The following is a 14,995-nucleotide window of genomic DNA, read 5'->3' as shown; positions in this document are numbered from 1 at the left end:
TGATCTAACAACTGTTCTAACATCACATCTGTTCTCTCCTAAATCTGTTCTAACATCACATCTGTTCTATTATGTAACAGCGATTCGGGTGTTATATATATACATATAAAAGGATTCGGTCTTGACATAAAAATTCACAAACACTTGTAATTCCGTGTGTTGTTTTGCTTGATTTCGACTAAAAAACTAGAGTGCGATCTTAGATTATCCCAAGAATTTCTTGTCACCTAAGGCTTAACCGCTTTCATAACAACATATGAGTTACAAATATAACATTGTAGTTGAAAGCAAAAATAAAAGAATAATCATGATTCCATAGGATTAATATGTCATAATAAAAAAACATACATTCTTTACATAGAAATTTAGACAAACTCTAGTAGAACACACTTGTATGTAACAAAAAACAACACATCAAACACATCATATAAACCATCTACAAAAAAAAAAAAAAAAAAAAAAAAAAAAAAAAAAAATCATCCACACCCCAAACCAAAACCTTAAGAAAAAAAAAAATAAACAATCATAACTTCAAGAAAATTAAGGATACTTAATATTTAATGCATGTGGAGGTTGTGGATTTGGTTTCTTCCTGTTATGTTTGGTTAAAGGTAGTGATACATGAATGAAACCAAATTTCTTCCTTTGAGTATAGAACTGCTTATCGATTCTACCTTCTTTGTCGGTTTTTCCAGATTCATGAAATATAAGACTGCTTTGTTCGCGAAGCATTTCGCTTAAAGATGCATCATCTCTTCGGGTTTGACTTTCAACATCCTCGCGAACAACTATATTATCTTGTAGGATAAGTTTTCTGCTCAAGATATCACCAATTGAGACACTTGTTCTCAAAACCGGCCTTGATTCCTTGTTGATCAAGTTTGAATCATCCCTAATCAATGGTTCGTATCGTCGAGGAGTATAACCACGGAGCGGGGTTAAGTTTCTGGTTTTTGAGTGATTATTACCATTTTTGTATTCAAGATTGTTTCCATTTGCAGCATCTGTTCTAGGCCCTGTTAATTAAGGAACAAGTAAGTTAAGAGTAAGTTTGGACATGCAATTTATAAACACTCATGTAATATTAGACCATGCGTAATGGTTAATGCCCCCCTAATTAATGGGCATTTTTTTTGCCACATCAGCAACATAGTGCCCCTTCAAAAACATACAATGGTTAATGTCTCTTAATGCCCATTTCATTCATTACTTTTCATTATTTTTCTCCACTTTGTGCGTTACTTTAGAAATGCCCCTCCCTCTTCATGCCCCTATAATGCCTAAGGGGACGGTGTTGAGGGCGTTATCAAACCTTTTCACGCACATCTAATGCCCATTACTCATAGCCTTAAGAAACACCATAAAACTTGTATAATATCGTATTTTCTTTTTTCTCCTTACACTTCAAACTCTCATAGTCTGCTACATGTTTTAAGGAAATGATATAAATGGCCTAAATTTAAAAATGTGTATATTTGGTAAATATGATATTATACCAAGTTTATACATCTCGAATTATAAGAATTGGACAATTATTTGTAGAAAATAGTGTTTGAACTTGAGATGCGTGCGAATCTACTTGACTTGACGTAAGATTCTTTGATATGCGTGCAAATTATTTGACTTGACGTAAGATTCCTCGTTATGCATGCCAATTATATAATCAAATGTTTGAGTGTTAGGTAAATTCTAACCACTTACTTGATGTATTTCATAAAACAAAAAAGGAGGTAAAAACACAAACAAATGAGTGAAGATTTGCAAAATGAGTAATTTTTTTTTTTTTTTTTAATTTTATGTTAAAGAATGTGGTAAATTGGTAAATCTAATTTTAACCTCATAAATCAATTCTTTTGTAACATGTATCAAATTGGTTATATTGATTCAAACATAAGGAATTAAATTAGATTAAATAATCATAGGCTGAAAATAAAATGTTACCTAAAGCCTCTTCAAGGGCCTTTCTGCTGAATTTAACATCATCTGTTTGATCAACTGAATTCTTGAGAAAGCCCATTGTAGACAGATTAACATCCTTCCTATGATAATCATTTTTCCTAAAAACTTGTTCGGCTTTTTGCGCCTTTTGCGAGAGTTCAGAGTATTCTTCATACGAAAGCGTTATTCCTTCGCGAATCATCGGTTTATCACCGCCAATATTCTCAGCACAAGCCACTGCTTCCATAGCTCTAGCAGCCTCCTCCATCTTTTTTGCCGCAATTAACCTCATTTCCACCATTTTTATACTCATTTTCGTGTGCTCAATCTCGGATGTTGCCTTGATCACCTCATATTGTGCAGCCTCTTCCATTTTCATAAACTGTTGTGCTTCATATGTCAATTTGTTTGACCCGTTTGAAACATCTATCGACTCTTCAATCACGCGTTTGGTTTCCACTTCTTTTTCAGCCAAGTTCGCCTTATGGGATCGCATTTTTTTGTTTAAAGATTCAACAGAAGCGCGGATCATAGCAAGATCATTGGTTGTTCTATTTAGCTTCGACTTTGCTTCTTTTAGCTCCGTCAAGATGACGCCAGGTGGCAATGGGAGTGGACACACGGTCAAACTATCCGTTGACTTGTCAACGGGTGTCACAGTCCCTGAATCCGGATTCGAATTGAGGACTGATGAGACTTCTTTCATGAGGTTGACTTTAAGTCCTTCCATGACTCCTTTCGTTGACTCGAGTTCTTTGAGTACTTCAAATGTTTCTTGTTCTTTGGTGATCAGTTCTTTTTCTAGATCTGCAGCTTGTTTCTCTACTGTTTCCATGTCGATTTCTTCGAGATCATGCTGTTGAACAACAAGATTTTGTTAACTAACTGCTTGTAATTCAAGAAACTATAGCAGTTGGGTTATGTTTGACTTTAAAGGTCAAACAAAGTGAATTTCATGTTGTAAATAGGTGAATTCATCTAAAAAAAGAGACATAATATGAGAATGTGAATACGGTGTCAAATGTGTTTTAAATTAGATTTAGTCATTTAGAATTTAGATGGGGATGAATAGGTTATATTATTTTAGCCAGGGCCGGTTCAACCATTTTGGTGGCTTAAAGCGAAGTAAAAACTAGAGGCCTTTTTCCCTCAAAAAAATTGAGTAAATCGCAATTGCTGCACAAATACAATACTCTATATGCAGCGCCCCTACAAATCTGCCATACATCAATAATATCCATCGCAACCCAACCAAAATATCATATATAATTATTACTATTTTTTAAAGCTGGAAGCCCTGTTTGTTTGGAGGCCCAAAGCCCAGACCTCAAAATACTTGGGCTTTTATAATTTTAAAAATCAAGATTTTCAGAGTGTAATATTCCTTTTGGATCTATGCAACCACTAACTAAGCTTTTTGAAAGCAAAAGTTTGACTAAAATAGGTACAAATAAACCATTTCTTGTGAAAGCAACTGTCAGACGATTACACTTTAGTCTGTCGAAAATAAAGTTTCTAAATATTTTCAAATAAAACTAGTAAATCCATAAAAATTTGGAAGAGAATACAAGATTTTTGGCACTACTGAGTGTAAATTTCCGGTGCTACCCAAACCATGACATGATAAGTAGGTTTTGTTCTGTTATATCTAACACGTTTAATAAGTTAGTTGTGTTTGTGCTAACATGATTAATTAAACGGGGCGTCTCAAGCTTGACTTGTTTAACATGGTTAATTAGACATTTCGACTACCCAACTTTCTTAATTAAACAAGTCAACCCTCTAATCCGATTATGATTTTACAACTCACCAACCTATTAACATGTTTACACTTTACAACTGGATTACTACACGTCAAACTATTTTACATTTTTAAATAAAAGGGTTAAACAGATCGTGTTCAAGTTACATGATTTTAAAAATGTACAACAATACAGGTTAGAATTCATTTTTTTCAGTTGACAAAAATAGAAATATGGATCGTGTTTGGGTTGAAAAATCCAACCCGCCAAGGGAGTCACTATCCATCACATAATTCAAAATATCTAACTTCTAATACCAAGTAAAAAACAAGATGAAAACATAACATATACAGAAAATTCAGAGAAACTAACACCGGCAAGTCGAGGAACTTGAACAGGAATCCACGAACCACGTCCTCCGAACCGGGTCACAGCCTCCTTAACCGAGCCAAAAGGCGGGGATGTATCGATCTCAACTCGAGGGGACTGAAGTGTTCCAGCCATGTTGCAGATGAAGCAATGGTGATCAATGGGGAAGTTATTTATTTAGTATGAATTTGAGAGGAGTTGAAAAAAGAGAGGTGGTTGTTGAATTATGAAAATGAGAATGATGGAAGAAGATGCAGGTAATAATAATAATAATAATGTTGGGATTGTAAGCTGGTCCCAGCGTTAATGGCGGGTTGAGACTGTGATTTGAGTGTGTGAAAGGAAACTATGGAATAGTGGTGGGACAAAAGTGAAAGAAATAAGGCTACACATTTAAAGTATATCTATTCTTTAGATATTTTATAAATATCCAAAATTTTGGTAGTATGGTAACAAATAGGGATGAGGTCGGTACGATACCGGTATCGATACCGTAAATACTGTTACGAAATTGAGAAAATATGGATACCGATTACCGTACCGTATTTATAGATTCGGTACCGGTATCGGTACCGGTATTTCGGTACTTTACCACATTGTTACCGCTTTGGTGTCATCCATTGTTTTACCTAAAAAAATATCATGTGCAACCCATCCATCTATTATTAACTGAACTAGAGTAATATATAGAGGAATGTAAAAAAAGGTAAACAGATTAAACATCCATGGGTTCGACTTTTAACCAATTCAGAATCACCATCAAGTTCGACAAAAAGGGCTTTCTTCAACAATAGTGTCGTCTCCTTACACAACTAACCACAAAGATATTAAAAATCTAAAAATAAGAAAAGATATATTGATAATTTATAACTAAACCATTAAAAAATTAACTTACTTCAATGGATTCCATGCTTTTTACTAATGATTATTAAATTCGGTATTAATACCGGTATTTACCGAAAAATACAATACTGTTTTTTACCGATACCGAATTTCGAAAAATCTATTACTGATACCGGTACCGGTACCGTTTATGATCGGTACGGTATGACATCGATACGGTGCCGGTATTTCGGTAAAAAATCTCATCCCTAGTAACAAATGTGTTTGTTATTGGAATTAGAAATGTGGTCAATTATGTTAGTATCCATTTGAAATTTTTGGACTTGGTCACAATAGTGATGTGTGCAAAATTATACATAGTATTTATATCATTTATCCACAATTGGATACACTTTTTGTAACAAATCCATTCCGTTTGATATTTAATTGTTCTTAACATGGATTTGTAGCTTCTAACTATGAATTGGTCGAAACATACGAAAAAAATGATGTCAAAACGGAGACAATTCATAATTCGAAATTGAAACAAAACTGGGAATGAAGCACTAGGCCCGAAAAAGGGAATGAAGCAACAAGGTCCAATTAGGGATGGCAAAAATACCCAAGTCCGACGGGTAATCTCGAAACCCGACACAAATGGGATGAGTATACCCGATACCCGACGGGTATTGGGCCGGGTATAAGATTAGTTTTAAAAAAATTTGCAGGTATGGGTCGGGTACAGGATTAGGTGATACCCGACCCGATTACTCAAAACCACATACCCGTTTACCCGAACTATATACCCGGTCTTATACCCGAATTTATTAATTTATATTTTAATATTTCATTAACCCTTGTTTATTAGTGATTTATTTTAGTATGTTAATAATATGAAAAATAAATTTACTTTATTATATATATTTGATAGGTATATTTAGAGTTAAATGCCATTTTAGTCCCTGTGGTTTGAGCCATTTTGCCAGTTTAGTCCAAAGGTTTCGTTTTTAACCTGTGGGTTCAAAAAGGTTTCACAGTTGCCATTTTAGTCCACTGGGTTAACTTCATCCATTTTTTCTGTTAACGAGAAGGCAAATTCGGTCATTTTATATGGCTGAATTGCAGTTTTAGTTAACAGAATTACATACAAAATGACCAAATTGGCCTTCTCGTTAACAGAAAAAATGGATGAAGTTAACCCAGTGGACTAAAATGGCAACTGTGAAACCTTTTTGGACCCACAGGTTAAAAATGAAACCTTTGGACTAAACTGGCAAAATGATCCAAACCACAGGGACTAAAATGGCATTTAACTCGTATATTTATATTTTTTATGTTGTGAAATATATACGTATAAGTTATAAGTGAACAAATTGGTAATCAGTAGCTTAGGAGAAAAGAACATTCAAGTCTTCATTCATTCATTGATAGACAAAAACGTACAGATCGGTTAAATAAGAAAATTGATGCCTATTATCTCTAAAACCAAACAAACTAATCTCTATCTCTGAGTTTATCGACAAAAGATAAGAAGGAATAAAACAAATAAATTAATTTAGAGATAAGGCATAGATTAATTAGGTCCTTTACTCCCCCTCAAGTTGGAGCATGTAGGTTCCGAATGCCCAACTTGTCCAATAAAATCTTTAGCTGAGGTCCTCCCAATGGTTTGGTCAATAAATCTGCTATTTGATTTGCTGATTCAATATGCATTGGCAATATTTCTTTGGACTCTACTCGTTCTCGGACAAAGTGACAGTCCATTTCAACATGTTTGGTACGCTCGTGAAACACTGTGTTATTGGCGATATGACGAGCTGCTTTATTGTCACAAAACAAAATGGTAGAATTAGACTGCTGTGCACCGAGTTCATTGTGCAGCCAACGAATCCACAAAATTTCACTAACTGTAGTTGCCATAGCCCGGTATTCCGCTTCTGCTGAGGACCGTGAAACTACGGACTGTTTCTTAGACTTCCAAGAGACAGGTGCCTCACCAAATAAGAGCATGTATCCCGTACGTGACCGTCTAGAAAAAGGACATCCCATCCAATCGGAATCACAATATGTGACTAAGTTACTGCCCCCTTCTTTTGGTAACAAAATCCCCTGACCGACTGTTGTTTTCAAGTACCTAACAATCCGGATAGCTGCATCATAGTGTGGTTGTCTTGGGTCAGCCACAAATTGACTTAGCAAGTTTACAGAGAATGAGATGTCAGGCCTTGTAGCTTGTAAATACAAAAGCCTCCCTATTAACCTGCGATACTGGCCGGCATCCACTTTTGGTTCTTCTTCTGCTCGATCGAGTTTCAAGGTTTGTTCCATCGGGAACGAACTGGGTCTACATCTTTCCAATCCCATGTCCCGTAAAATATCAAGAGTATATTTTCTTTGGCTCAAGACCAAGCCTTCTTTGGTGTGAGCAACTTCTATCCCAAGAAAATACTTCAAGCTTCCTAGATCCTTGATCGTGAACTGTTCATGCAGCAATGTCTTGGTCGCTTTAATCTTGTCCATGTTATTCCCAACGATTATTACATCGTCCACATAAATGAGAGCCGACACGTGGACGGTTCCTTTAGTGAAGATAAACAAGGAAGGATCGGCTACCGATTGTTTGTAACCCATACTAACCAAGGACTGCGTGAATTTATAATACCAATTACGGGAAGCTTGTTTGAGACCATACATGGATTTTCGCAGACGACAAACCCGATCTTCATTATTCATCATGAAACCTTGTGGCACTTTCATTTATACTTCTTCATCTAGATCATCATGTAGGAATGCGTTATTTACATCCAGTTGATGTATGATCCAATCTTGTTTGACAGCGAGAGCCAAAAGTGTTCGCATGGTTACCAGTTTTGCAACCGGTGCAAAGGTGTCGTGGTAATCCACCCCCTCCATTTGCGTGTATCCTTTTGCCACGGGTCTGGCCTTGTATCGATCCACTTGGCCATCTGGTTTATGTTTTACTTTATAAACCCACTTCGAGTCGATCGCTTTCTTTCCGCTTGGAAGTTTTTTAAGCGTCCACGTTCCATTCTCTTGGAGGGCTTTGATTTCTTGTTCCATAGCTTCACGCCATTTTGGATCCTGTGATGCTTGAACAAAGTTCTTTGGATCATGACAAGAGTCAATGGCCGATAAAAATGCTTTATGGTTAGCACTAAAACTGTTATATGAAAGGTAATAAGCCAAGGGATGTACCGTTGAGGAAGCTTGTTCAAGAATCGGGTTTGCGTGATCGATGGAGGGCGGAAGCTGTACCGAATAATCTTTGTACCGCTGCGGTTGAATTCTGGTTCGTGGAACACGTGTTGTCGCCGTTTGAGGCGGTGACGTTTGAAGTTGGGCGCTGTCATTTTGATTGTCATCAGCTGGATCGACAACTTCGATATCATGTGGGCCCAAATCATGTTCAACGTGTTGGTCAACCCCTCTAATTTCAACGTGTTGCCCAGCCCCACCAATTTCAATTTCATCACCTTTCTCCTCTGAGTGGACTTCCCCTCTCAACCAATCATCTTCAATATTCTTCTTCTCTTCATATACTTGTGGTGTTTTGTTGAGTTTTTCAGTTTCAAAAGGGAAGTGAGTTTCAAAGAACTTCACATGCCTGGTTATGACCACTTTCTTTTCATCCAGGTCATAAATTTTATAGCCCTTCGTTCCAAATGGATAACCAAGAAAAATTCCACGTCTACCCCGTGGCTCAAATTTGTCACCTTTTGTGTCATAATTCCAGTGATACGTTAAACAACCAAAAACCCTCATATGATCGTATGTGGGGGCTATGCCAAGTAAAGCTTCATATGGTGTTTTGTTCTTCAGAGTGGTCAAGGGTATTCGATTGATGATGTAAACCGCTGTTAAAATGCACTCTCCCCAGAATTTAACGGGCAAGTTGGCTTCGAAACGAAGGGCTCGTGCCACTTCTAGGATGTGGCGATGTTTACGCTCCGCCACCCCATTTTGCTGTGGGGTGTGTGGACAAGAGGTCTCTAAAACAATGCCTTTGTCTGCATAAAAGGCTTTCATTCAATTTGAGACAAATTCTCCCCCATTGTCACTTCTAAACCTTTTTATTTTCTTTTCATATTGCCTTTCGACCATTTTATAAAAATTGATTAAACACTCGCTAGCTTCATCTTTGTGTTTAATCAAGTATACCCAAACTGAACGACTATAGTCATCCACCAATGTTAAAAAATAATTAGCACGGGTTAAAGAAGGCGTTCTGTATCCCCCCATATGTCAGAATGCACTAACTCAAAACTATCATTCGTTTTTATTGAACTTAAAGGAAAAGGCAATTTCGTGAACTTAGCACGTTGACAAGAATCACAAACGTTGTTATTACAATAATCAAAACGAACATCCTTAAAATAATCCATATGCGACAATTTATCGAACGGGGTATGACCTAATCTTTTATGCCACGTACTAGAATAGACTGCTAGAGCTTGCCTTTCAGTCTTCATCACCTCCATTCGGTACAGCCCTCCTACGCAATTACCCGCTCCAATCAAGCTCCTCGTTTTCAATCCTTGTATTATAAAGAAATCGGGGAAAAAAGTGATTGCACAATGCAAATCCCTTGTTAGTTGTCGTACTGAAATCAAGTTACATTTAAAACTAGGTACAAACAACGCTCCTTTCACCTCTATTCCCCCTTTTAGGAGAATATCCCCGCATCCTTTTACCGGGGCATCTTCACCATTTGCAACGGTGACAGGAGTTTGATTGGATTCAGTGACAACGTTTTTGAGAACCTCTTGTTGTGAGATCATATGTTCCGTTGCCCCTGAGTCCATTATACCCCAAATCGAATCGTTTTTACACATACCTGCCATATTTGCTTGAGGAGCTGATTCTTCTTGTGGCTTGTTACCACCAAATAGTTTTAGGAATAAGCTGTATTGCTCATTGCTCATGCCTGGCACAGGACTTGTCGCAGTTTCGGCATAGGCTGCTTTGGGCTTGCTAGCTTCTCTTTTTGCCTTTCCTGGCCACCACTCGGGATACCCGAAACGTTTGAAGCATCCTTCCTTATTGTGTCCGTCTTTACCACAGAAGGTGCAGTGGTCCGTTTTGGTTATGGGGGCTGCCTTTTTGTTCTTTTCCCAACCTTTTTTCGACCGTTGCTGTGCATCCTTTTGATTCGCTTGAACCGCCTGAAAAGCCACTGCATCATTAGTTTGCTTCTTCCCGGTAACACTTCTCTGATGTTCATCCTCGGCCACCATATGATATGCATTGCTGAGTGACGGGGTCGGTTTAATAGCCAATATCTGTGTTCGAATGACACTGAATTCATCATCCAGTCCCATTAAGAACTCGTATAATCTCTCTTTTTCCTTTAGCTCGGTAATCTTTTTCCCGACCTCACACTTGCATCCACTACAGGTGCATCTTGGCGCAGGGAGTACCATATTGATCTCATCCCAGATTTTTCTTAAGCGTGTAAAATAGGCAGATACCGTTGTTCCTTCCTGTCTTGTAACATGAAGCGATTGCTTGAGTTCGTAGGCCCTCGGTGCACTTTCTTTACCAAACCGCTCCTTCAAGTCGGCCCAGATTTCTGATGCAGTGTTTGCATATTTGACCGACCCCCTTATTTCTTTGTCCATCGCCATTGTCAACCATCCCTTTACCATGGCATCGCATCGCATCCATGGCATGTAGTCTTTACTTGTTGTCTCTGGCTTGACAATGCTTCCATCTACAAAGCCTATCTTATTCTTGGCGAACAAGAAATTTGTCATCTCTTGAACCCAGTCGTTGAAGTTGCTATCCGTCAGATTATTGTTGACTTGCATCTGCCTTGGATAATCTGAAGGATGCAAGTATAGTGGTGAAGCTGGGTCGATCGATTCATTGGGTTTTGACGTCCCATCCTCACCCGCCATGAGAGTTTTTGATTTTAGGATCTTAATCTTGAATGTCCTGCTCTGATACCATGAACAAATTGGTAATCAGTAGCTTAGGAGAAAAGAACATTCAAGTCTTCATTCATTCATTGATAGACAAAAACGTACAGATCGGTTAAATAAGAAAATTGATGCCTATTATCTCTAAAACCAAACAAAGTAATCTCTATCTCTGAGTTTATTGACAAAAGATAAGAAGGAATAAAACAAATAAATTAATTTAGAGATAAGGCATAGATTAATTAGGTCCTTTAATAAGTATTATAAAATTATTATTAATTTATGATAAAATTTATATGTATGTAATGCACATTTTTAATTTATAATAGTAGTTGTATAAATAAATTTACATAACAATTATAATAGTAAAAAAACGTATATCTTTTAACAAACAAATGGGTATACCCGATACCCATGAATATACCTGATACCCGACGGGTAAGACGGGTATTGGGTTGGGTATGGGACACAATTTTATATCCGTGTATGGGTATTGGATTAGCAATACCCGATCCGAACCTGACCCATTGCCATCCCTAGGTCCAATAAAGGAACAGTGAGTAAACGAAAGAAAAATGAAGCCGAAAAGAGTGAGGGTCAAAAGCCAAGACAAGACATGGAGATAAAAAGAATAACAAGTTCATAACAAACTTTACGGGTCGTAAATAATACTTACAACCCATAAAGAATGCTAGACAAAGTCTTAACAATGAGACATAAGAATCTAAGTATCATACCTACGGAGCCTAGGCTTGACACTTACGGGTCATAAACAACACTCACGACTCGTGAACCAAGATAATATCTGAAAAAGTCTTCGCCGCCGCTAACAACCTCCGAAAAACCACTGTTTAAAAATCATGAAATCTAAAAAGTAACCTTTACGAGTCATAAACACTTCTTACGACCCGTAAAGTCCATCGATGGCAAACACACCTCCTGAAATCCGAATATAAAGTCAAGATCTCCGAAAAGTGATCTTTATGGGTCGTAAACCCATTGTTCACAATCCGTAAAAGATCCCAGATGTTCATTTATAAATACCAGCTTCGGATTTCAGCACAGACACACAATTCCTTCATCTTCTTTCTTAATTTTTTTTCAACTCTTCAACACCATATATTTTTAATACAGATCAAAACTAAACCTAATAATAATAATAATCAACTATTCAACACGATATATTTTTACAGACAGAATAATATTGCTAGATTTATAAAAATGACTTAATTTTAATCAAGAAATATTATTAAAAGAGAAATAATGAAAAGGTGTATAGAATAATTATCTTAAATTAAAGTCATAATAAGCTTTTTGCGTGATTGTAGGAATAAAACTCAGATTAAACCCACCAACCAATTAACTACCTCTCATCACATCGACTCCAAGTCTAATTTAACTGTTTTTTTAACAGTGAACGAATCATTCAAATTGGCTGTTGGTGAAATTAATCACATCTAGATACATTCGCCTCCGAAACAAAGAAAGCCCTCATCTAGGGCCGAAGCCCGTGAACACTCGCCCGAAGGCACGACAGTGCGGTGAGGTAAAACCCACTCAGTTCAAGGATCGAACTAGAGATCTCCGCCTACTCGCCAAGTCTCCCGTCATCACCAAGTGCCGAAGAAAATAATGAGGAGAGCAGGAATCGAACTTGAGTTCCTTAGAACATCAAGTCCCTCCCATACCACTCCACCACCACCTCATTGGCTATTTAAATGTCTTATTTAACCAAAATTTACAAGCATCTTGACGACAAATTTGGATCACTGACGGATATAAAAATACATTTTTTTATTGTAACAAAAAACTAAATAAAATTAGATATATTAAATTCATATGAACTTATTAATATTGCACAAGATTGATCTGGTAGTCGTTAAATGATCACACTTGATAAAATGGATTAGGATCAAATACAAAAGACAACATAAATAAAAAAGGTAAGAAATATTCTAGTCCATTGATGTTAGATTTGGATGATTGAGATTAATTTCAGAGAAAAGAAAATAATGGAAAGACATAAAAGGAATATCATATTTATTGACTTTTTCTTTCCATACATGCAAGACATATACCAACACATAGTGGTATCTTCTCCAAAATATCCGTTTGTACATAAATGGGTCAAGGAAAAATATCCACATCGTTACTTTTACACAATTTAAAACATTATTTCAGCAGGGTTGAGTTATATTACAAAGTTATTTAAAAATAGGAAAAATTACACGTTTTGTCCTTTATTTTAACATCATTTTTCAGGCGGTGTCCTTTCAACGAATTTTGATAAGTTTTGCACTTTAGAGGGACTTTTGTTGCATGTTTTGTCCTTTAACCCTAACTCAGTTAGATTTTTTTGTTAAATCTAGTCATGTGACTTGCACATAAGGGTATTTTTGTTAATTTACTCTCATCTCTCTATCTCTCTCTAAAAACCTCACCATTATCACCACCACAACACCCACCTTCACTGCCACCACCCCACATGACTTCCATCGCCACCAGACCTCCACTGCTACTGCTCACACCACCACCCCCTGCCATGCCAACACAAAACCACCACCCACACAACATTCACCCACCATCCGAGTAACCACCAACCAACCCAGGAATAGAGGCCAATAAAGTATTAACATGTAAATAAATACAACTAATGGATATCTGAGATCTAGTTAGTAAAAACCTTAAAAACATGTGTAAATTGCAGTGTGATCAAATGAAGAATCATAACTTTCACAAATCAAGGGCTAATCAACAATACCCATATGCTATAACTACCCAAAACATAAAAATGATTTAACATAAACCCACCATGAGGAAACGAAATATCAGGGCGAGAATCTCATAATCACAGCTACAGTTGCAGGGAGGACAAGATGCGGCTGAGGAACCCAAGAACACGATTCCGATCTTTGCCACTGTCCAATTGCAAGATCCAGATTTGTTTAGTGCCATTTGTGAGAATGGTGAGATGTATGGATAGGGTTGATGTTGATGTTGATGTTGATGTTGATGTTGAGAAAGATCGAAACTATGATGTTGATGACCCACCATGAGTAACCACCAATTATGCTTTGACAGATGCTAGTAGGGGTGAGTGGTGTCGTATGGTGGGTGTGGGTGGGGGACGGTGGTTAGATCAGTTGACAGGGAGGGTGGGGGATAATGGCAGATGGTGTGGGCGGGGGACGGTAGGCGGCGGCGTGTAGAGAGAAGGGTGGCAGTGGTGACGGCGATAGGGAAGGTGGGGAGGGGGACAAAGGTGAGGCTGAGGTGGTGGTGGTGGTAGATGAAGGTTTTGAGAGAGAGAGAGAGAGAGAAAGAGAGAGAGAGAGAGAGAGAGAGAGAGAGATAGTACTGTGTGTGTGTTTAGGCCATGGGGTGTACTCTAACATCTAGAGTGTTAACAATGACATGGCATGTTAACTAACATTGCAAACCACTCCATTCTTGTGTTAAAGTGCATTAAATGAGTTATGTGTTAACATGTTAACCCAATGTTAAAAGATTGAATTAATTATTATTTTCTTTTTTAGACAAAACCCAATGTGAAATTGCATTAAATAAGTTATGTGTTAACATGTTAAACCATTACCTTAGAGTGAGATAAAGTGAAATGAGGAAAAAAAATTGTTGTGTCTCTTAGGTGGAGTTAAGTTAGATTAAAGTATACCCAAAGGCCTTATAGAGAGATAGAGATTTTTTAATTTTAAAAAATGTTATTAGTTTTTTAAAATTCTTTTTGTTTTATTTATTAAAAAGATTTATAAAAAATGGGTACAAAGATCAAACTATCCCCGTTTGACCAGATTTAACAAAAAAATCTATCTGGGTTAGGGTTAAGGGACAAAACATGCAACAAAATTCTCTCTAAAGTGCAAAACCTGTCAAAATTCAATGAAAATGATACCGTCTAAAAAATGGTATTAAGATAAAGGACAAAACATGTAATTTTTATTTAAAAATAAGAAGTGTAAAAAGCTATTATAGAGTGACAAGTGTTAAAAAAAGAATCCAATATAGAGTTACTGAAGAGGTATGGTCCCAATTCTCTGCATACATGGCAGGGACCATACCACTTTTCCATCATACATGGCGCCTACATCAGCAAAATAATCCAGAAGCTTCTAAAAGCTTCCGGAAGACATCAAGGTGGCCAAAGATGCTCCTTCCGACAAAAAGGAC

The 14,995-nt window shown here is 37.1% G+C and overlaps 1 protein-coding gene across 1 annotated transcript; it reads right to left on the bottom strand.

Annotated features, from left to right (window-relative positions):
• Positions 1 to 516: 516 nt before the first annotated feature.
• LOC110878051 (WEB family protein At2g40480) lies at positions 517 to 4,410 on the bottom strand. The gene is made up of 3 exons (XM_022126311.2): positions 4,053 to 4,410; positions 1,942 to 2,794; positions 517 to 1,016 (listed from the first exon to the last, which is right to left on the bottom strand). The coding sequence occupies exons 1-3, from the start codon at positions 4,182 to 4,184 to the stop codon at positions 541 to 543; spliced, it is 1,461 nt and encodes a 486-aa protein (XP_021982003.1). The 5' UTR covers positions 4,185 to 4,410; the 3' UTR covers positions 517 to 540.
• Positions 4,411 to 14,995: the final 10,585 nt, after the last annotated feature.

The sequence above is a fragment of the Helianthus annuus genome, chromosome 9, assembly GCF_002127325.2.
Source record: "Helianthus annuus cultivar XRQ/B chromosome 9, HanXRQr2.0-SUNRISE, whole genome shotgun sequence".
NCBI lineage: Eukaryota > Viridiplantae > Streptophyta > Magnoliopsida > Asterales > Asteraceae > Helianthus > Helianthus annuus.
This window is presented reverse-complemented; position numbering and strand designations above follow the sequence as displayed.

Excerpts from the sequence above, each read along its gene's own strand:
- LOC110878051 (XM_022126311.2), bottom strand. The coding sequence starts at position 4,184 with ATGGCTGGAACACTTCAGTCCCCTCGAGTTGAGATCGATACATCCCCG. Across the intron at positions 2,795-4,052 it reads AAGTTCCTCGACTTGCCGGT|CATGATCTCGAAGAAATCGA; the intron begins GTTAGTTTCTCT and ends GTTGTTCAACAG. Across the intron at positions 1,017-1,941 it reads GGCCCTTGAAGAGGCTTTAG|GGCCTAGAACAGATGCTGCA; the intron begins GTAACATTTTAT and ends CTTAATTAACAG.